Below are 20759 nucleotides of genomic sequence, written 5' to 3' on the forward strand. Positions count from 1 at the left end.
GCATACTGTGGAGCGACTATATACACCCTTCTTCCGGCGGCAAGCGAACAGTGACAGAGAAATGGAATTCGAAACACAGAAAAGGCGATTCCGGAATAGATTCATCCAAGTCGGAAGTTCAAACAGAAGCTAAGATAGGCACGTTTTATCAAGCGTCCTGAGCTCTCACCTTCCGAGCCAACCCCACTGCGCGCCGGAGGGACAGGGTTAAAGAGCGACCACGGGGAGCGAGGATGCAGAAGGGACCGAGGACACTCACGGAGATAGGAGGAGGAGATTGGGAGATAGTCTGGGTTGTATGTCGGCAAGGATGCGGATAAGAATCGAAAAAAGGGGAGGGATGCGCAACAGTCGAATGTTGCGATGATTTGGGGGGGGGGGAAGAAGAGGGAAAAGAGGGAAGTTGGTATGGATCGGAGGTAATACTAGTAGTCAGTGAGTGATGGTAGTAAGTGAGGCGGGCTCGGGATGGGGCCCTTTATTATTAGCAATCGTGGTTCCTCCGGGTGGGAAGGACGCTAGGAAAAAGGGTACTGGCTACTAAGTAAGTAACTACTAGTTGGTTGGTACTCTGTGCTCCGTAGTACTTGGTATTTGCCATGTCCTGCCCAGCAAATAGCAAGACTGTGCCAGCACTACGGAGTACTAGTAGTAACTACGCCGTACTACTCACGCTACAGGCTGGCTACTATTTTGGGGAGGCGGTCAATTGCCTGCTTTACAAACGTGACCCTCCGATCGATGACGACGCAGCGAAATCTAAATGAGAGATAAGTGAAGACAGTGCATGGCCATCGAAGACACACATCGAAGACACTATAAATTGGTTGTATCAGAGCCTCCAATTGCATACTGATGTATTTTCAGTATTATTTACTATCCCGCGTCACACGCAATATCTTGTGTTTGAAATATCCCCCTAGTAACTACTACTACTAGAAGGATCCCAGAATCACCACTACTACAGTATATCAGAATCACGATCAGTAGTATCCACCGTCAACGCCAATTGTTATACACATGAAAAAGTATCCCCGTTTTATATAAACTTCTAATCCCATGAACTGAAATCTCCAAACCCGCCTCCGCCCTTGAATTTCTTCCGCATAGGTTCGGGTTCGGGTTCGTCATCTACAAACTCCACAATCTCATCCTCCTCCTGCCCAGCCCTCTCGGCCAGCGCGGCTTTCAGATACTTGCCTACCCCGCCAGAACCTTCGTCTTTCGCCCCAGGTCCTGTACCACGGACTCTCTTGCCCGTCCAGGTGATCCGGTCGTCTTCGGCGCGACGCGCATTCTGCTCTTCTTCTTCGGGGTTAACAATCTGTCCCTTCGCTTTGGCCTCCTCGGTTTGTTTTTGCTTCAGGAACTCTTCAAACGGGTCCACAAACACGGTGACATCGATAATCCGGATGTCCGGAGTAGGTCGGTTAGTAGTCGGGTTCGTTGGGTGCACTTCAAGGTTGTTCAAGGTCGTGGAGGAGGGCGTGGGGTCATCAATGACATGACCGAAGATGGTGTGCTTATTGTTGAGATGGGGCAAGGCACGATAGGCAATAAAGCTAGTCAAGGCGTAACTCATTAGCGTAGGCACTCCAGGGTTTGATCGCAGGAACTTACAATTGACTGCTGTTCGTGTTCTTCCCCTTGTTGGCCATGCTGAGAGTGCCCCGGGAATCGTGCTTCAGTGGACCTTCGAACTCGTCGTTGAAGTACTTCCCCCAGATACTTTCACCTCCCCGTCCAGTACCAGAGGGATCACCACCCTGAATCATGAATCCCTTGATGTTGCGATGGAAGGTGACATCTCTATAGTAGCCTTTCTTCGCCAGTTTAATGAAGTTCCATACGGCTTTCGGTGCGTACTCTGTATGTAATTCCAAGTTCACATCCCCAACGTTAGTCGAAATACGAGCATAGCCCTTCTGCTTCACTCGGCCTCTCTTCAGCATGTACTCCTCGTCGGACAAAAGCGCAAGCTCGGCAGAGGTGTGGGGCGTCATCCCCGTACTGGTGAGTGAGGCGGCAGCCAAACCAGTCGTGTGTTTGGCCGCATTATACGGCACAGCCTTGCCGGATTGAAACGAGGCCGTCTTTTGAGATTGCGCCGCCGCATTTCCCGCACTTCCGGATTTAGCCAACTCTTTCGAAGTGGCCGTAGAACCAACACGTTGCGATCTTTCTGCGCGTGCCTTAGCCACCGCTTCCTTGGCCTTTAGGATCTTGGCCGAACTGCCCAGCGCGTTGACATTCACATTGTTCGAAGGATCCTCCCGTTCCCGGATCTGCTCATCCGTCAATCCACTTTCGCCTTCCTTGAGATAGTTGAACGAGCTCAAGTTCCGCGACTCAACGTTCTGCGGGTCCTGCAACGTAATGATGTCCTTTCGGGTGAACTCCTCGTCCGTAACCAAATCACGCCACATCTTCCCCTTGATGTTCAATCGCTCGACCGTATCCCAAGCGAAGACATTCCCCGTGTTCCGTAGCGCGACAATGTGCGTGTTGTCCGTGAAAACCTTGTACGTGACCGGGTCGACATACTCGTCAGATTCGTTCTTCGCGAGATGCAGCTTAATGAGATCAGAGCTTTTGAGCGGCGCGCCATTCACGGGGTTCGTTCCGTGTTTTTTGATCCAGGGGAGAATGTTGGTGAGGTCGAAGATGGTGCCCGATGGGGTACAAACCGGATGCGAAAACGGCTGTAGTGAAAGGGAGCAGAAGTTGAATGGAAGGCGCTTGAAGGTCGTATCTACTCCTCCTCGCTTCGATCTACCCACGCCCGCTCCAGCGCTGGCAGAAAATGCATCCTCCGATGCCCATTCGGAGTGCGTGATCTATGCAAGTCGTTGGGTTAGTCGATGCGAAGTCCGATAAGCGATAGAGCGCGGAAAGGGAAGAACAATTCTTCAACCGGGGTGAGTTCATACGTATAACTTATCCGTCCCTAAAAAGCGAGCAAGTAGGTTAGATTAGCGTATAGCGGTGCTGAGGAGACTGGCCGAACTAACCTTTTCCCATCCTGGCGACAGAAGCTTCAGATGACTGTTGCAGCAGCTCTCGCTTTTGCGATCCTGTCGCCGCGCCCCGAGGCCTGGAATATGATGTATTGCCGTTTCCAGATCTAGCCAAATTCGGCTAGACTGTCCCGCAGATGATCCCGTTATGTAATGGTTATACGGTGATAATACCAGTCACGAGATCGGGATATTGAGCCGATCTTTGGTCTATTGAGTGTTCGTTACTATGGATTAGAGTCTATAAGCTGAGTACTTGAAAGCAGGGTGGACATGGCGTGAGGTCATATCAATTGCTAAACTACACTACACACTATCATACATACATAATGTAAGCAGCGCTCACAAAGGCGCCATCATCACAATAAATCATGCCCTTTCCACCAATCGACCATGCATTGATAGCGGGATACTCCTGTCTTCCAGTAACGCCCCAATATATGGCTTGTTTTGTTTACCTTCATGGTCGTTCAATCATCATTTAACATGTTCACCCCCCGATGGAAATTCAGACGGGAGGAGGCTGGTAGCGTAATGGCACCACCCACCGGTTCCCGAAGTCGATCCCATGCCGCCGTCGACTGCCATATTTTCTCCAGACTATCTGAGGGATGCCAATATCTGCCACAGAGAGATTCCATGAGAGTCCCTCCCCAGAGAGTAGTGCGGTGACAACCCCGGTTTTAGGAGCCCCGAGACAAACCACGGATTTGGAATTGACGCATAGGCGGCCGCCTTCTACTGTAGTAACTTCGCCTATAAGTTACGTTAGCACCGACATCATGACAGGGTATCAAATCCGAAATACTGACCACTCATAGCAGACAACCCCGAAGGCACGTCCACAGACAGGATTTCCAGGTTGCTACGGTTGGCCCAGGATATCATCTCAAAGGCAGTGGCTTGGTCATCCGTGCGAAGGTCATCAAATGCAACGTGGATCCCGAACAAGGCGTCGACAACCAAGTCAGGCGCAAATTCGGATGTCGAAAGCCGGGTCGATAAGTCTTCCCACCGGTGTACTCTCCCGCCGATCTTTTTGAACACGTCCAGCTGCTTCCGACAACTTTCTAGCAACTCATTCTCATGCTCGATGCCTAGCATGCAGACAGTCACGCGGTGGCCGCGATTGCGGAGATGGCGAGCCGCAGATACGGCACGTGCCCCGGTTCTGTGATTGCCTGTGAGCACCAGCATCGTGGGCGCAGCGGCGTCGCTGGTAAGAAGCCCAACAGCAGCTTCCGCAATACCACGTCCCGTATTTTCCGTAATCATATCCTCGGTCAGTCCCAGTTCAGCAACGGCAATCTGCTCAACCTCAAGGGTTTGCAATGGACTGACAGTTGGGCAGCTTCGATTGGTTGTAGTGAGTCGCAATGAGCCTCCAGGCACACCGGGGGCACTTATCGGGGATGCTGAAACGGAAGTCTTATTTGGTCGAGGGCTGGTTGTCCGAGATGTGCTTAGCTGACTGCGCCCAAGGGAATTGATCTGCGGTGGCACCAACGGCTGGCCCAGAATGGCGCTTCCTTTGCGAGAGCTTGGTGCACGGGACGTCCTCGAACGTTCCCGGCCAGAATAGGTGCCGCTGCTTAGTTTTGCATCGCTGGGGACCTGGTCGGTATCGCTCTCGGTCTCCTCAGGGCTGTCAAGCACGTTTTCTGTCCAATGCAGATTCTTCCCGCCGTTTGTTCCGGGCTTAGGTACTTTCCTGTTGAAGCTGACCAGCCGGTCTTCATCAGCAGTAGTGTCATCGTTACGAATTTCTTCAAACACCTTTCTCTTGTCGAATTTGGAAAGGTTGCTCTGAAAGTCGAACTCGCCCATCTCTTGGATATCCGTCGCATCTTCCGTAGCCCAGCCATTAGGGTCTTCCGCATAGTTTGATCTGTTGTTCTTCTTCTTCCGACGCGCTTTATTGAGCGACTTGTTCAACTGCGGATAAGACGGCTCGACGAAAGCAGTTTGGCGCCAACCTTTGCTTCTCGGGTCCGTATTTGTCGCCCCATCGTGCTCATTGACTGCCTTTGGGGTCCTCGGTTGACCAGTACGACGACTGGCTTTCGTGGCGGACTGCGGAGTCGGTTGCGATGAGACCAGATTCTCCCTTCCGACGGGGACAGGGCCACTTGGCACGGCGCTGCGACTCTCACTTGCGGAGTTTCCAACATCAACTTCCAGGTTACTGAACGGTTCATTGAGCACAGCAGCTTGATCACGATGAGCCACTTGCGGAAATTGAAAGTTCTGCGAAGTGGACCGGCTAATGGAAGGGGCTGGGAGCTGTGCGGGACCCGACTCTGCACCTTGGCCAGATGGCGCAGAAGGTGGCTTCGAAAAACTTAGAATCGCCGGATCCACGAAGTTCTGCGATGAAGATGGGGGCGGAGGTGCGGGGGCTGTCTTTTGAGGTCCTTGAGGCGGGGGCGGACGCTGTGTGATGCGCGGAGTCGCAGGTCCCAAGGAAAGATCCGCGATATCGGGTGCTTCAATTGAATACGTAGGGAGCTGGTGTGCGATCCAGGAAAGTTTCACTGAATGAGAAGATTGGTATTAGATACTTGCGAATGGGGAAGACGGGTGTTAACCATAGGGAGAGGGGTGAGAAGGTTTATACCTACCATTTCGGAGCATGAGACGTTGGCCGATGACATTAGCCACTTCTCCCTGCACAGTTGCATTTGGTGGCGCTCGCAGTGTCACCAGCACATCGTAGCCAATAAATTCAGCCGCCATGATCGGCAGTCTGCACGGTTACAACCACAGTCCAAAGGGCCGAGAATGAAGCACGCCACGGACCGGAAGAAGCCCCGACAAAGGTCGCCAAAGGTGATGTGGACTGGGGGTCAGCTTGCACTTGCTTGCTTCTTTGCTCTTGGCTCGGGCATCACGTGTGGGTGGGCTCTTATCGATAAGAGAGGCACGAGACCCGCCCAGTGGGGTTCGTTTTCGTCACGGAGTAGACTAGATACTCGGATACAGTCACTGTCAAGTGTCAGCATGGAATTAAACTAACCTCTAGGCCTTTATACTTGATCATTGAAGGAATCATTCACTGCCTTGATCTAAAGTAGCGATTAGTGATCAATCAGTAACATGGTTAATCCTCAAATGCAATGCTCATCCCTCATTACCTTGTCTTTTGCTACATCTCCCACGCCTACGTTCACATTTTTTCATCTTTATTTACTCTTACTGTAAGACTAGTGTGTACTGGCTCCTATGAATGCTAAATTGCCCTTTTGAGCCACAAGATATCTCGTTTGGGTCAGATGTATGTGGCATAAATTCTGTTTCGGTACAAGTACTATATGTTCAGCTTCAGCTTGCAGCTTGTCTGCTACTACTCTTGTACATTGAACAAGTGTGATTATTCTGGAACGACTAGCATACAATGTCAATTGCCATTGATATACTGATAACTACTTAGATGCGTACACTGAGGTAGGTCCTTGGTACTAGATCGTGATAATACTACCATTCAGTTGTATATTTTCCCTTGACCCATAATAGACACACTTGTTTTCAAAGCCACTTCAATTTCAGATCCCTCCCATTTGGGATAGCAGATACCAGTAGAATAGTGAATTATACAGGGTGGTAATTTGAAGCGCACGTGTTCACCTTAAAAGCCGGTGTTTCCCTTGTCTCTTCCCTCGAGTCCCTCAAACTTGCCAGTTCTATCACTCAGGAACCCCTCCACCTGCAGGGGAAACACCACTGAAATTCATATTTCCAGCTATGAATCCGCCGCTCAGCCTTCGGACCCCACCACTGGATTTCTATTATTATTTCGTGATGCCTTTCGCGCAAGGGTCACATCCCCAGCCCAGAAGAATGATATAAAAGGGGCTGACATGCCTACCAACCGAACGCAATCCCTGAATCTACAGGGCATCCGAGCAAAGCTGTGTGATCAGCCCCCAAAACCTCGGGTGCCCTGTAATCTCATAGCTCCGACATATTGTCACCAGTTACAGCAGGAGGTCAAGTACACTCTGCCAGTAAGCGAAGAGTGTGTTGACCGGCAGCATTCCTAGCAGAAGTTACTACCAGGCTTTCAAAAGACCTGAGCAAGCATTACAGACCAATTTTCGGAAGGAAAAGCTTACTTTGTTTCCAAAAGTCTCCAAATTCTCGATGCTACGCGCCCTGGACAGACAAAATGGTAGTGTAAGTGCCAGACACTACTACTAGTATGATCATCATATATATATGCCAATCCGAAGGCGGAACTGCTCTGCTTCTGACTGGCTAGTATTTAAACCGGCAAGGCAAAAACAAGATACTCTCTGGGATAACCTCAGACAGGGGATATGTCCAATTCGATCATTGAATATCATCGATTGCAATTCAAGCGAAACCAGCAAAGCTACGAGATGCATTTACTTCGAGGGCTTCAGCACACCAAACGCGGCGACTCTACCAACTCACTTGGTAAAGAGGTCCTCCCTGTATCATCAGTTTCGTTCTACCGGGACCCTAAACGAGAGACGCCTATGTCATTCACTGCTCAATGCCAAGTCTCCAGTTCAGCTTTGCAGTCACAGATTGCAGAATGGCCTAAGAACAATCGGCTGGAAGATGGAACATACACGCCTTATCGTAAGCTGATTCGCTTCTGCAGAAGACGAGGCAACGCAGTGCCATGAACACGCCGGAATGCAACCAGGGAGGAGGACGAAGGAAAGGGACACAGTGCCATAATATCCTGAATGAGATAGGTTACACGAGGTATCACCATCCAGCGGGGTTAGACGCCAAAGATCTTCCGTTGGGCTTGATCACAAGTATACGGAAGAATGAACAAAGACAAGTCCCTCAGTAGGCTGTTGGGAGCCCGAGGAGCTCGATGCTTCCCTCTCAAACAAGGCAGGCTTCTTGCGTGTATAGCACTGATATGTCAAGAAGGATGCTTCCCACTGATGGTGTCTATTGCGAGATGCCGCTCATGACAGTGTAGGTCTGAATAGGACACAATTGAGATGATGGCGCACCTAAAAAGCCTACTACAATTCTGGGAAACTTCGAAACTTTAATGAACCTCTATGACCAATAAGCCATCCAACTAGGATTGATGGAATGACCAATCTTGGCAAAAGACGTCGAGAAGGATCTTTGAAACTATTTATGTTTCGTTGTTATAGTTGGAGAGGATGCTTCAGCATGTGCGCTGGAGGCTCGCTTGCTACGATACTAATGCCCTCTTGTCGACTCCATGTATCAAACCACGAAGCCCGAGTATCAAGAAAGCACCAGAAAGGGGATCTGTACCATCGCATTTATTGCCAAAGCTGAAATCAACCACGCCGGAAGACCCTGGCTTTGAGACATTCCTGCTTTCCATGCGAGGTCCATGAGCTGGCTGAGGATTTTCAGAGCCCGAAATAGAGAAACCCGAGATGTTATGCCACAGACTTCGTACGGACCTCCTCGGGACCCATGATTTTACCAGGAGATCCAAGTATCACGGCTCGCCCCCCTAAACAATATATAAACGGAGAGCAAAGCAGATGATATCCATATCACTGTGAAAGAGAAGGTAAATCCCAAGTCTTTACGCCAATGCTGAGAGAGGCTCTGCTTGCAAAGACAACATGTCCGACTTCCAGAAACTGAAACTCAAAAATCCACAATTGCGAATCGAGGAGTACCAATTGAGCATGTCTCATCTCGTTGGCTACAATGAATCGATCGACCAGGATAAAATGGCGCGGACCGAGTACAGGCACGGATACTACATCTGAATTGGCACAGGAAAGAAGTGTTCAACATACGAATGAGAAGTGGTAGAGCAAAGGAGTGGATATAGGATCTGATGACCAAATGTCAGCAAGCTAAATCACGCAGAGGTATCTGAATTACATTTGTAGATGTTGGCCGAGACAGGAAATGATTTGAGCGAAGATATCGTGACTCTTTAACTGATATTTAACTCTGTGTAGATAGCCACACCGGACCATCTCATAAAATACACAAAGAAGAAGGATGGATAAACTCGTCCTTCTCTTTAACAATGTGCTGATGATATAAAGCAAAGGGCTAAGAATGGTATATAAACTTATCTCACCCATATAAATGCTCTAGATAATCCTGTTCGAAATCATCCTCGGGATCTGGACCACCACTACCACCGCCACCAGCCGACTTCGGCTTCTTCGAAGCCTTCATAACATCAGTAATACTAACAAGTTTAGAATAGAAATCCGTAACCTTCGGATGAACCATGACCTTGCGCGCCTCGAACCGCATGACCTGAAGACCAGCTTTCGAGGTCGCTCGACTCAGCGCCACATAGGCCTGACCCCTTTCAAATACACGGCCCAAATCAACCTTCACCCGCTGCAGCGTCTGGCCCTGCGCCTTATGGATGGACAAAGCCCAAGCCAGAATAAGCGGCACCTGTTGACGCTGCGCCTGCACCTCTCCGTTTGGAAGCTCGATCTTCCATGTCTCCGGTTGGCAGAGGAGATGGCGTTCCGTTCCGTCGGGTTGTACGAAGCATACGAGGGGCCATTTGCGGGTGAGCGTTATGCCGCCGGGACCACCACTGCCGTCCTTGCTGGCGGCCATGGGCTTGAGTTTCTTGCGTGCTCGGGCCATGATCTCGTCGTCGCTGTTGTTGCCTGCTCCTCCTGCTCCTGAGAATTCGTTCTCGTTGTCGATGTAGTAGTCGAAGGTGGCTTCATCCATGAATGCCACGACGCGGCCGATGGAGCCGTTGACGAGCGTGTCTTCCATGTTCTTGATGAGCATGACTTGAGCGCCTTTCTTGAGGTGAATCACCGGTGGTGCCATGCAGTTGGCTAGTAGGCGTTCGCGGAATTGTACGTCTTGAATTGCGCCGCTGTCGACGGCGTTGAAGGTCATTGTTTCGCCGGATAGGCGGCCCATTCGAGCGCCGTTGGCGCTTTCAACTTCTTGGCGTGTGGGGAACCTGGAATTGGAGTGAGTTGAGTGTTTGTGTTTGGTATGGAGTTGGTTGTGTGTGTGGGTGGGTGTCAGGCTTACAGTTCGGTGGCCTCGAGAGAGTCATGGAAGTCGAGGGGCCGAGAAAGTTGTTTAAATGTCTCGATGGTCCGTGGTGAGATCTTTCCAAGTCGAAGCTCGTTGAGCATGTCCGCGAATTCGGGGTCTCGTTGACGGAATATGTGGGTTAGGAGGATGGTGTGCTGTATGGAAGTGTTCCATGTCGCAGCTGCGAATGCGAACTTGGCTTCCCGGTTGCTCCCGTCTGGAACGGGGGGAAGTTGGAAAAAGTCACCGGTGACTACTAGTTGTATGCCTCCGAAAGGACGACCATTATTCCTGATGCGACGTGCAATCTCCTCTAGCTTATCGAAGAGGTCGCCATCGACCATGGACACCTCATCGATAATCAGAACCTTGGTGCGCATCCAGCGATTCCGAGCTTTCTGGTTCTTCTTGATCTAGTGGTAGTTAGCAAATGTGTATAGGTGTGATCAGTCGATGCCAATGCTGACCTTCTTGACGAGCTCCGGAACAGGTTCCTTCCCCAGTCCAATACCTGCGAAACTGTGCAGGGTCACACCCTCAATGTTGCACGCTGCTAAACCAGTAGATGCTGTCACCGCAACCCTGTCCGGCTCTTTCTTGTACTTATCCCGCAGTTTCTTTATGATCTCTCTCATAAGCACCGACTTTCCTGTTCCAGCCGATCCCGTGAAGAATATACTCTTCCCTTGTTGTACAACCGCGTCGAGGACATGACGTTGCTCATCGCTGAGGAATATCGAAGCCACTTTCGTGCGAGGGTTGTTCATTTGGCCGCTTGCTTGTGCTTTCATAGTCTTGTTCTGCCGTCGCAATTCCCTTTGCTCATCCTTAATTGCGCTAGCTGATTTATTCCACGGGGCCGTATGTTTCGGCCGTATAGGGGTCTGTGGCTTCAGAGACGGAGGTTCGGGTTCGGGTTCGGGTTCGTCTTTCAGCCATGGTAAAGTTCGAGGCTTCTTGTTCGGTTGCTGAAAGTGGGAGGGGGGCGAAGAAGACCATGGGATTTGTATGCTGCTGGACGGCGGAACGGGGTCATCTGGAATAGGAGGTAGATCAGGGTATCTGACCTCCGCGGCTGCTTTGCTTGGCGAAGTCAAGTCGACTATCGGTATCTCTTCGTCTTGCGCAGGTATGTCATGGAGGGTCGGGTACTTGGGCGGTTCCGGGACGCTTGGTCTGGTTATGGGGGCTGGAGGAATGAAGGGATCGGGTTCCTCGAAGTCCAAGTCGTCATCGTCGTCGAAATCATTCTCATCGAAGTAGACACCGTCGTGGAGGGACCCCAGATTAGACTCTCGCACCGTAGCCATCTCAATCTTGCGCTTGACCCCTGCGGACGGCGGCGGGGGTCTCATCGAAGCACTCCCATTGTTGCTGCGCGTAAGCGTTGACTGTAGCGGAGTCGCCGACGCTACTGAGTGGTCCTTGACGGCTTTCTTGAACATCACAGCTTCCTCTCCAACCGGCGAAGTTCGCGATGCGGAGTATCTAGTAGAGGCCGTTGGCGATCTTAAGATTGGACCATTGGAAAGGAATTGGCGGAGTATACCTGGGGCCGACGTGCGGTGTCTGGAAAGGTACATATACTAGAATTCAGCGTAATTTGGAGATGCAGCACTCGCCTGCCCTGATCAATTTATTCATGAAACTATTCAATTATCCACCGGCGCGTTTTCGCGATACGCGCCGCGCCACAACTTATCTCTCACGTGATTCAGATAAGGGCTGGCTGATGAACGCCCTCTGCACGTGCAAGTGTCTACCATCTATAGAATCGTGCTTCTACTTCAGATGCCAATATGCTCAGACTGTAATCTCGTGATACCAGCTTTATAAGCTATAGCGAAGTAGTAACTCTTTCAAAGCACGATGATCTCAATGCTCGCTATATTGCACTGCCATCAGCCAAAGCGCTTAGTGTAGCAATCGCCGAGGAAGTAGATTGCACCGAGGGTTCATTAATGTTAGAGTAGACTTCTTAAGAGCAGTTCAGATATGTAAGAGCGTTCAGCACGGACCAGGGCAGAGTTGCCAACTTACTTGACGAGAGTGTATACGGATCCTGACTCACTTTTTCATGCTTTGCAGAAGCAGGTAAGAGAATAGTAGCTAAGTGCCCCTTCCAGTGTTCATACTACTAGTCTGATAGATACTAGATCAATGAGTAAGCACGCATAGCTGCATGTTACTTACTATGACCATTAGTCTGGAATAATAATAGCCATCACTGTTCGCGGGACGGTTAAGCCAGCCAGACCCTACCATCAATGGCTTTAAGGATGTTCTTTTGCATCCTCACGAAGACCAAGTCCCCTCTGTCACGTGACAGCGTATACTCCCAAGACGCGCCTCCGCGCGGAGCGCCGAATGAGCGAATCTTCAATCGGCGCACCAGTTCCAGGCTGATTCCTGCCAATCATGAAGCATGGCAGAGAAAGCAACCTCAAGTCAGTACTCAATTTATTTTCTGAAATAGTAAAGTACAGGCTAACTCTTCTTCAGACAAGGAGCATCCTCTCGCGGGGGTGGTCCTCTGCTTTACCTCCATTTTACCAGAGCAGCGGGTATGCTAAACGCCTTCTAACGCTTGTAGCTCTCGTTATCGTCTTCTAAGGAAATAGCACAATACTAATTATGTGTCGCGTCTAGTCTGAACTCGCTATCGTCGCAAGTCAAATGGGAGCAACCCACAAATTTGACCTGACTTCCGACGTCACGCATCTGCTTATCGGCGAAGTCAATACTCCGAAGTACAAGTTCGTCGCGCGCGAGCGGACCGATATAACAGTCCTGAAACCAGAATGGGTTGAAGCTGTTCGTCAATCATGGATGCAGGGAGGGGATACAGACATCCGTGCTCTGGAAGAAGAGTACAAGTTCCCGACTTTTTCTGGGCTATCTATCTGCATAACGGGCTTCGAGGATAGTGAGTAGGGGAAACCGGATAGAGGGCGCACTGGAAGACTGGTCTAATGCTCTATGCTATAGTGTCTCTGCGAAATCGTATCCAGGATATTGTCACTGCCCACGGAGCCGAGTTCCGAAAAGACCTCACCAAGAACGTCACTCATCTTATTGCCAGGAATACGGAAGGTGAAAAATATAAGTTCGCAACGCAATGGGGTATCAGGATTGTCACGGTGAAGTGGTTCGAGGATAGTCTTGAGCGTGGCATGGTACTGGAAGAAACTCTTTATCACCCCCTTCTGCCTGATGAGCAACAGGGCGCTGGTGCCTGGAATCGATCACTGCCTACTCCGAAACCAAAGGCTCCTAATACCGAAAACCCCTCGAACCCTAGACCGAGAAAACTTCGCAGGATTGCAAGCGCTAAGCTGGGAGATCAGAATGAAGGCATTTGGGGTGATATTGTCGGTACTGGCTTCGACAGCAGCGAGCCTAGGCCATCTAGAGAAAGTCTGCGGAGGACCCAGTCGTTGACAAAGAGGCCTTCTATTCTACAAGAGTCGCGCTCATTTGCCAGCGAGACCACCTTTGCAGAAGTGCAGGAGCCCCTTCAACCGCCTCCGCCCCCTCCACCTACCGTGGAGCGTCGTGAGGGCTTTCTAGGCGATTGTTTCTTCTTCATTCATGGGTTCTCTTCTAAACAGGTTTGTGTGCATACCCTTGTACCTTTGTTCACCTTCTAACCCGTCAAGACGAACGTATTGCGAGATCACCTTTCCTTCAACGGTGCGGAGCTGGTGGGCTCCTTGAGCGAGTTCTCGCGACCAGACATACCCAAAAGGGGTCATGGCCTCTACACCATCGTGCCCTATAGGATGCCTCGCGCACAGGTCCCCTCAACGGATGACTTGGCTTTTGAATGCGAAGTGGTAACCGACATGTGGCTAGAAAGATGCCTCGATGCGAAGACGCTGGTATCGCCAGAATCCCACACAGCGAACACTCCGATTCCTTCTTTCCCAATCAAAGGTAGAGTCCCAATCAGCTCGCGATAGACGTTTGGCTGACAGTACTAGGATTCGCGGCAATGAAGATTTGCTCTACTGGCTTCTCCCGAATTGACCTTCTCCATCTATCAAAGCTCGTCAACCTTATTGGTAAGATGACCCAGGCAGCTTGACGAACCTTGTCTAATTTTTTTAGGTGCCACATACCACGAGTACTTAACTCCCAGCGCTTCCGTCCTTATATGCAACGACTCCGGCCCCGTGAACCCGGAGAAGCTGCGGCATACCCAAGAATGGGGAGTCCCTGCTGTCTCTGCAGACTGGCTCTGGTCCTCCATCCGCAACGAACAGAAACAACCATTCGATGAATACGTAATTCAAAAGCAACCAGCGCAAAGCAGAAAGTCTCTGGAACCGCGAGCCGGTTCTCGCCCAGAGCAGAAGCAACCCTCCAACAGTAACAAGCAACCACGTCCCAGACACGAGCACGAGCACGAACATACAAGAACAAGCAACGCGCGACCCTCAGAAATATCCTCATCAGACCCCAAACCCACCACCAAACCACCCCCAGCCCCAACAAGTACAACAACCACCTCCCCCGTCAAGCGCAAAGCCTCCGATCAACATCCCTCAACATCAACCTCAACCACCCAATCTGCCCTCAACCAAGCCGTCACCAGTCTCCTCAAAAACGCCCGACCAGCCCAACCCTCCGAACCCAGCAGCGGCCCTGACGACCGCCACCGACCCCAACGAGGCCGAAGACCCCTCCTCGGCCGGGCCCCATCCTCCCTCGACCACCCCAAGCACTTCTCCTTCTCCCGCGCCAGCTCAATTGACACCCTCAACGAAGACGGCTGCGGCAGCGCCATCGACTCCACCACCACAACCACCACCAACTCACGCATTCCCTCCCTCTCTCACACCCACAGCAACCAATACGAGTATCAATACCCAGAGCGCAACGGGGCCCTCGAAGAAGAGGACGAAAATGAGGCCCCGCCCATGACGCAGCTGGACTACGAGGACCCGGATGCAGTAGCCATGCGGGAGAAATTCCTCCAAAAGGCCGGGAAGGTGGTGGAGAAGAAGAAGTCGACTGATGTGGTCGCGGAGGGTAGACTTGTTCCAGGGTTGGAGAATAGCGGGGCGTGGGGTACGAAGAGGAGAACGAGGCATACGAATCGCGCATTGGATGGTCTTTAATCTTTGATCTTTGTTGTTAGATTAGGGCTTTGTTGGGTAGATAGATACCTATATATGGATACGTGAATTCTTGTTGTATAAGTGAGGAAAGTGGAGAAATGAGCAAGTATCCTGTCCTTTTAGGATAGCATGAGGTTGACTATCTTTGGTTTGGACAACTCATGCGGGCCATTATGTTTTGCTGTTGCGTGTGCATAGCATGGCGTCTAACCTATTTATATTATTACTAGTTAGTAGCTAGGGCAAGTCATGATTTATGGTTTAAGTCGATGCTTTGGCGTACTTCTCTTCACACTACTTTTGTATCCCCCTCCCACATGGGTGAAAGATCCCGGTCTATTCTTATTGGTTCCCTTAAATCGTTCCGTGTTAGGGAAACGTTTCTACAATATCAGGTGATATCATACTACCCAGACCATTACAAGAAAGAAGAATGAATGAAGCATAATACTAAAGGCACAGCCTCAATCTAGTTAATGGCTAAGCTGAAACTCACAAATACTGAACCCCAAAGCAGGAACTAAAGTACGTAGTAGGTATGCAATTAAGCTCTAAGACGCCGATGATGATAGTACGCCAGAAACTGAAACTACTAGATCATCAACCATGAACCGATGATAGCAATTATCGAGCAGCTAAGCTTGCAAAGGATCAGGATAACAATGGGAATGAAGATAAAGGATAAAAGAGGAAAGGATGAAGAGGTGTTGAATGTACATACACGAGGGGGATATTTTGAGTGGCAAAGGAGTTGGGGAAAATGGGGGAAAGTGGCAGCCACGGCTAACACTTCTCCTGAACAGATAGGGAATAGTAGTAGCAGTAGCAAAGTTCGTACAGCATCATTATGTTATGTTTTGTACAGGTGTCAAAGATGATGGGGGATAGGAAAATGAAAAACGAGACTTGGTATTTAAGCATGGGCTGCCAGGCCACCAGGTAAGGGAGCATCAAGATCGATGTTTTCGACCGAGGTGCGGTTCTCGCCGCTCTCGCGGAACAAGTTCGAGAAGTACTTGCAGGCGGCATCGCTCTCCTGCTTGGTCTTGCTGACTTCGTGCTTGCGGCGGCCAAGATCTTCGATGTCTTGCGCCAGGCTTGTTTGCAGGTTTCCGGCGGGGAGGCGCAGAATGCGGCGGACTTCGGAGGAGATGCGCGTCGCGTTAGAGTGGACGTAGTCCATCTCCGAGAGGGTAGCGGCGAGCTTGCGTGAGAGACGAGGAGGTAGGGTCGTTGGGATGGAGGAGACCATGTAGGCGGCTGTCAGGCCGGCTGATTTAGTCGGTTAGTAAACAGTTCAGAGTATGACTCGTAGGGTGGGACTCACCAATTGCCATGACACCAGGAATGAAAAGGCGGCGCAGATTATTCGGTCCAAGGAACTTGACTGCGCTAAACACGCTATCGACCCAGCTGATTCCACCAAAGGCACGGCCTGTAAGAACGGTCAAGGCGGTCATGGCCATACCTGTACTGGCCACTTTCTCTTGACGTTCCCAGATGCCCGAGACGTCGAAGAAGTCCCATAGTTCCACTTCCGTGTGCACTTGTCTAGCGAGCGTGTGACGACGACCGCGACGGAACATCATGTCTGCACGGAAGTTCAAGGGCGCAAACTTTTCCTCGCCAACATGAAGGAGACCGATGTTCTGGATGAACCCGACGCCCTTCACTGTCCTCTCACGAGCGTAATCCTCACAGCCAGTAACCGCCGAGGCAATCTGCTCCAACATGGCCACCTTCAGGTCTTCGGCATATTGGAAAGCGGAGAGGAAGCCCGGGTATTCCACCCCCAGATCAGCCTCCGAAACACGGGCGATGGTGTCACCCAGAGTAGACCGGGTGTGGTTGTAGACATCATCGCAAGACTCGTCGACAAGCTTCTCGACTTGGTCACCAATCTCAACCTTCTTCTTCTTGCCATCCTCGTACGCCGGTTCAAGCTCCGCTAGCTCGTCTGTGACGCGCTTGAGCTCTGCTTGGGCGACGTCGCGGTTCACCGAGGCCAATGAGTTGAGGTCGGCAAGTAGGTTCAGGAGGTAAGTCCTGGCAGGAGCAAGCTTCGAGCGAGAGCGCTTCTCAAGGACGAAGCGGCGCAAAGAGCCCTCCAGGTTCTCAAAGTCTTGAATCTTCTCCCTCTCCTTGCCCTTTCCTTTGTCCTTGCCCTTGCCGGAAGGCTTATCGTCGTCATCATCAGAGTCATCGCCATCGCCACCACCGGAACCAGAGCTTTCCACCGAAACAGGGGGTGCTACGGGGATAGCGTTACTCGAGACGAAGTGCACCAGCTCAGCCGCTTCCTTGTACGTGCGGGGACTGAGCTTGCCGATCTGGTCCAAAATCATACGCTCACAGCGCTGCTTGTCGCGAATTTGGTCGAAGCCGTTGACAACAATGAACATATAAGCTTTCTCATGAGCAGCATTAAGAATGAATTCCTTTGCAGAAAGAGTGAAATGGTTTGCAGCGGAAACCACAAAGACGACCACATCGATCTCCTCCTGCCGGGCGAAAACCGCCGTCGTTTTCAGCGAGTCCGAGTTCAGACCAGGCGCATCAATCAGAGCAATATCCACCACTCCGTTGTTGAGAAGAGATTCGTCAATTGTCCGCACATCCTTAACGTAGACCTTGCACTGCATGTACTTGGAGTTGTCGATGACAATATTCTCCAATTCCTGAAGCGCATACACATCGTAGGTACTCTCATCGTTGCGGTTGTAAAGCACATCCTTGTGCACGGCATGAACCTCCTCGACACCGCTGTTCTCGCGCGCATCCAGAACCTCACAGAAGATGCTCGTGCATGGCTGCTGATCCTCGGGCAAAACTTTGCGACGCAACAGCGCATTACAGAACGTCGACTTTCCAGCGTTCAAATCACCCGTGATCAGAACCTTGCTCGATGTATCCTCAATCCGATCCCGCAGCGACAACAGATGCTTAATGCTCTGGCTGATCTTGCCGTCCAGTAGCGACGCAATCGACGCCTTCTCCAGCGAATGCACCAGCTCTGCCTGGGACAGCGCACCCAGCTTCAAATCCAGCTTGAGAATCGAAAACTCCTGCGCAATCTGGGGGCTCATCAGCCTCGGTTCCGAGGGTACGCGACGCTCTGCCGCAGCGCTAGATTCAGCCAAATCCTCGCCACCGGTCATCGTGGCAGCGCGTCTGACCATTCCGGGACGGGGGAAATCTTCCGATTCGGCGCTGGCATCTCCGAAAAACGACTGCCTCTTCTGCAAAGCGGGCTTCGGCGCAGGGGAGCCAGGGGCACTCTGGGAGGAGGGATAGTGCGCGGGCCATTGGCGGTTCATGTTCTGGAGTTCTTTGAGGGTTTCGATAGTGCGCGAGATAGCACGCGCGAGCTTGGTGCGATTCGAGTTGCTGTAAATTCGGAGCAGCTGGTCAGTGTCTGCGTATTCCCAGGAGGGACATAAGAAAAAAGTAAAAAAAAAAATGTTGAAACCACATACTATAATAACTGATGAACATGGCTCGCAACAACCTGTCTCTCATGCTCCGCTGTATAGCCCGCACGTCAGTCAACTTCCACATAACACTAACACGAACCATCTCTTGTATAGCCCGGGGGCAAACTAACCGGCAGGATTCCAATCTCCTAGATGCGTAGGGGTATGCATGGGAGTCGGGCGATCGACCATCAAATCGGCCCTCCAGTCGCCACCAGCATCACCATCCATCACACTTCCGCTGGGAATACTGCCTCCGTAACCGGAATCCTCATGCAGGGAAGCCATCAAGGCGGTCGCGCTCTCGGAGGTTGAGCCATTGCCGACGGTCATGTATGCAGGCGGGGGTCTCGGAAACATAGTAGAACTAGTACTGGGAAGGCGTTCCTCCTCCCCCGGCGGCGGCGGAGGATGGGAATGAGAGGGCGAGGAGGACGAGGGTGAAGATGAACTCTCGCCGGCAGAGGAGGCGCCTTGGCCGGGGAAATACTCCTGACTCATGGCGACCGACAGGGAAAGGATGAGGGGAGTTGATAGGGATGGAAAGCCATCAATCGGTGACGCGAAGATGGAAAGAAACGAAAGATTCCCTGGAAAAGCCGAAAGGGGTTTGGCCTGGTTTTCTGCATGTGACACTTTTGTTTTATTACCGGAGTTAATCCAAAATATGTAATTAATGTTCTGGTATCGTCGGTATTGGTATGGTACGGTTGCCTTGATGTCACTTCAACTAAAAGAAGTAGCCTGACATCCAATCCTCCATCCTCATCGCTCTACTTATCAATTCATGATCCCTCTCTCTCTCGCCCTCCTCTTCTGCCTCCCTCCGCCCACAAGCTGCACATTATTACCATCATCCTGCCGGAATAGCGATCACCATTGAACTCTACCCCGATTTCCACCAAATACCCCCCACCATGAACGTACGTCCGAAGCTACTCCATCTATCTATCTATCTGATCTATCCACCTAACCTTTCCCCTTCCCCGCATCCCCTCCCCAAACTCAACCCAAATACCACAAACCAAACAGATATACTAAACAACCAACTTCCCCCCAAATAGATCGTAGAATGGGCCTTCGGCAAACGCATGACGCCCGCCGAGCGTCTGCGCAAACATCAACGAGCGCTCGACCGAACCCAGCGCGAACTGGACCGTGAACGAGTCAAGCTCGAGAACCAGGAGAAGAAGCTAGTCCAGGATATCAAGAAAAGCGCGAAGAATGGACAGATTGGTGCTTGTAAGATTCAAGCGAAGGATCTGGTTAGGACGAGGAGGTGAGTCTCTTCCCCCCTCCTCGAAACCATCTCGAATCCAATCACCCACTGCAAGAATGGTGTTATGTTAAGGGATGATGATGATGACGATGCGAGAAATAGATATATCCAGAAATTCTACCAAATGCGCACACAGTTACAGGCCATTTCGCTGCGGATTCAGGTAAGGACTTCTCTCCGCTTGGAATTGCACGGATGGATTATTTGCTTACAAGAGTGAATAGACGGTACGAAGCAACGAACAGATGATGCAATCAATGAAAGGCGCAACGATGTTACTAGGCAGCATGAACCGACAGATGAATCTCCCGGCATTGCAACGCATCGCAATGGAGTTCGAACGAGAGAACGATATCATGGATCAACGACAGGAAATGATGGATGAGGCGATTGACGAAGCAACGGGATTAGAAGGCGAGGAGGAGGAAGGCGAGGATATCGTCAAGGAGGTTCTGGATGAGATTGGTGTGGATCTTAGCCAGGCGGTTCGTGGCCCATATCCTCCTGTTCACGGAGAGATTGATGCTGACATGCTACTTCTGTTCCTTTTTAGCTGGGAGAAACACCCACCGATATACAAAAGACGGCCGTGGGCGAGACGAGAGTTGCGCAAGCAGTTGGGGCTGGGGGTGGTGGTGGTGGAGGTGGTGCGAATACGAGTGATGATGACTTGCAGGCGAGACTGGATAGTTTGCGGCGGTGATGTGATTCATACTACTTATGATAGTATGAGTGTCTGTTTACAGCAATATTACTCTTGCACCTTTTGTTATGCGCTTTTTATGTTTTGGACGGGGTTAGGGTAACTGGGTTTGCATCGATTCCACCATCCATGAGCATTTCAACTTGA

The 20759-nt window shown here is 51.0% G+C and overlaps 4 protein-coding genes across 4 annotated transcripts; 2 read left to right on the top strand and 2 right to left on the bottom strand.

Moving 5' to 3' along the window:
- Positions 1-1051: 1051 nt before the first annotated feature.
- Positions 1052-5753, bottom strand: ASPBRDRAFT_50142 (uncharacterized protein; the record flags this gene model as incomplete). Its single annotated transcript, XM_067626487.1, has 6 exons — positions 1052-1562; positions 1621-2837; positions 3364-3432; positions 3532-3773; positions 3830-5551; positions 5639-5753. The coding sequence occupies 6 exons, from the start codon at positions 5751-5753 to the stop codon at positions 1052-1054; spliced, it is 3876 nt and encodes a 1291-aa protein (XP_067484446.1).
- A 6672-nt stretch (positions 5754-12425) lies between these two features.
- Positions 12426-15467, top strand: ASPBRDRAFT_36399 (BRCT domain protein). Its single transcript, XM_067623496.1, has 7 exons — positions 12426-12481; positions 12537-12598; positions 12684-12960; positions 13023-13645; positions 13694-13970; positions 14018-14098; positions 14145-15467. Exons 1-7 carry the CDS (start codon positions 12460-12462, stop codon positions 15155-15157), a joined length of 2355 nt encoding a protein of 784 aa, XP_067484447.1. The 5' UTR covers positions 12426-12459; the 3' UTR covers positions 15158-15467.
- Positions 15468-15682: 215 nt separating this feature from the next.
- ASPBRDRAFT_654392 (mitofusin) lies at positions 15683-19131 on the bottom strand (the record flags this gene model as incomplete). The annotated part of the gene is made up of 4 exons (XM_067628535.1): positions 15683-16429; positions 16485-18544; positions 18634-18682; positions 18762-19131. The coding sequence occupies 4 exons, from the start codon at positions 19129-19131 to the stop codon at positions 16071-16073; spliced, it is 2838 nt and encodes a 945-aa protein (XP_067484448.1). The 3' UTR covers positions 15683-16070.
- A 416-nt stretch (positions 19132-19547) lies between these two features.
- Positions 19548-20612, top strand: ASPBRDRAFT_24900 (ESCRT-III subunit protein DID4; the record flags this gene model as incomplete). The annotated part of the gene is made up of 5 exons (XM_067622104.1): positions 19548-19553; positions 19695-19909; positions 20012-20072; positions 20134-20394; positions 20463-20612. 5 exons carry the CDS (start codon positions 19548-19550, stop codon positions 20610-20612), a joined length of 693 nt encoding a protein of 230 aa, XP_067484449.1.
- Between the last annotated feature and the right edge of the window lie 147 nt (positions 20613-20759).

This window comes from Aspergillus brasiliensis (genome assembly GCF_001889945.1).
Source record: "Aspergillus brasiliensis CBS 101740 unplaced genomic scaffold ASPBRscaffold_1, whole genome shotgun sequence".
NCBI classification, from domain to species: Eukaryota; Fungi; Ascomycota; class Eurotiomycetes; order Eurotiales; family Aspergillaceae; genus Aspergillus; species Aspergillus brasiliensis.

Coding starts and splice junctions, on each gene's coding strand:
- ASPBRDRAFT_36399 (XM_067623496.1), top strand. CDS start 12,460: ATGGCAGAGAAAGCAACCTCAA. Junction 12,482..12,536: donor GGCAGAGAAAGCAACCTCAA/GTCAGTACTCAA, acceptor ACTCTTCTTCAG/ACAAGGAGCATCCTCTCGCG. Junction 14,099..14,144: donor AAAGCTCGTCAACCTTATTG/GTAAGATGACCC, acceptor TAATTTTTTTAG/GTGCCACATACCACGAGTAC.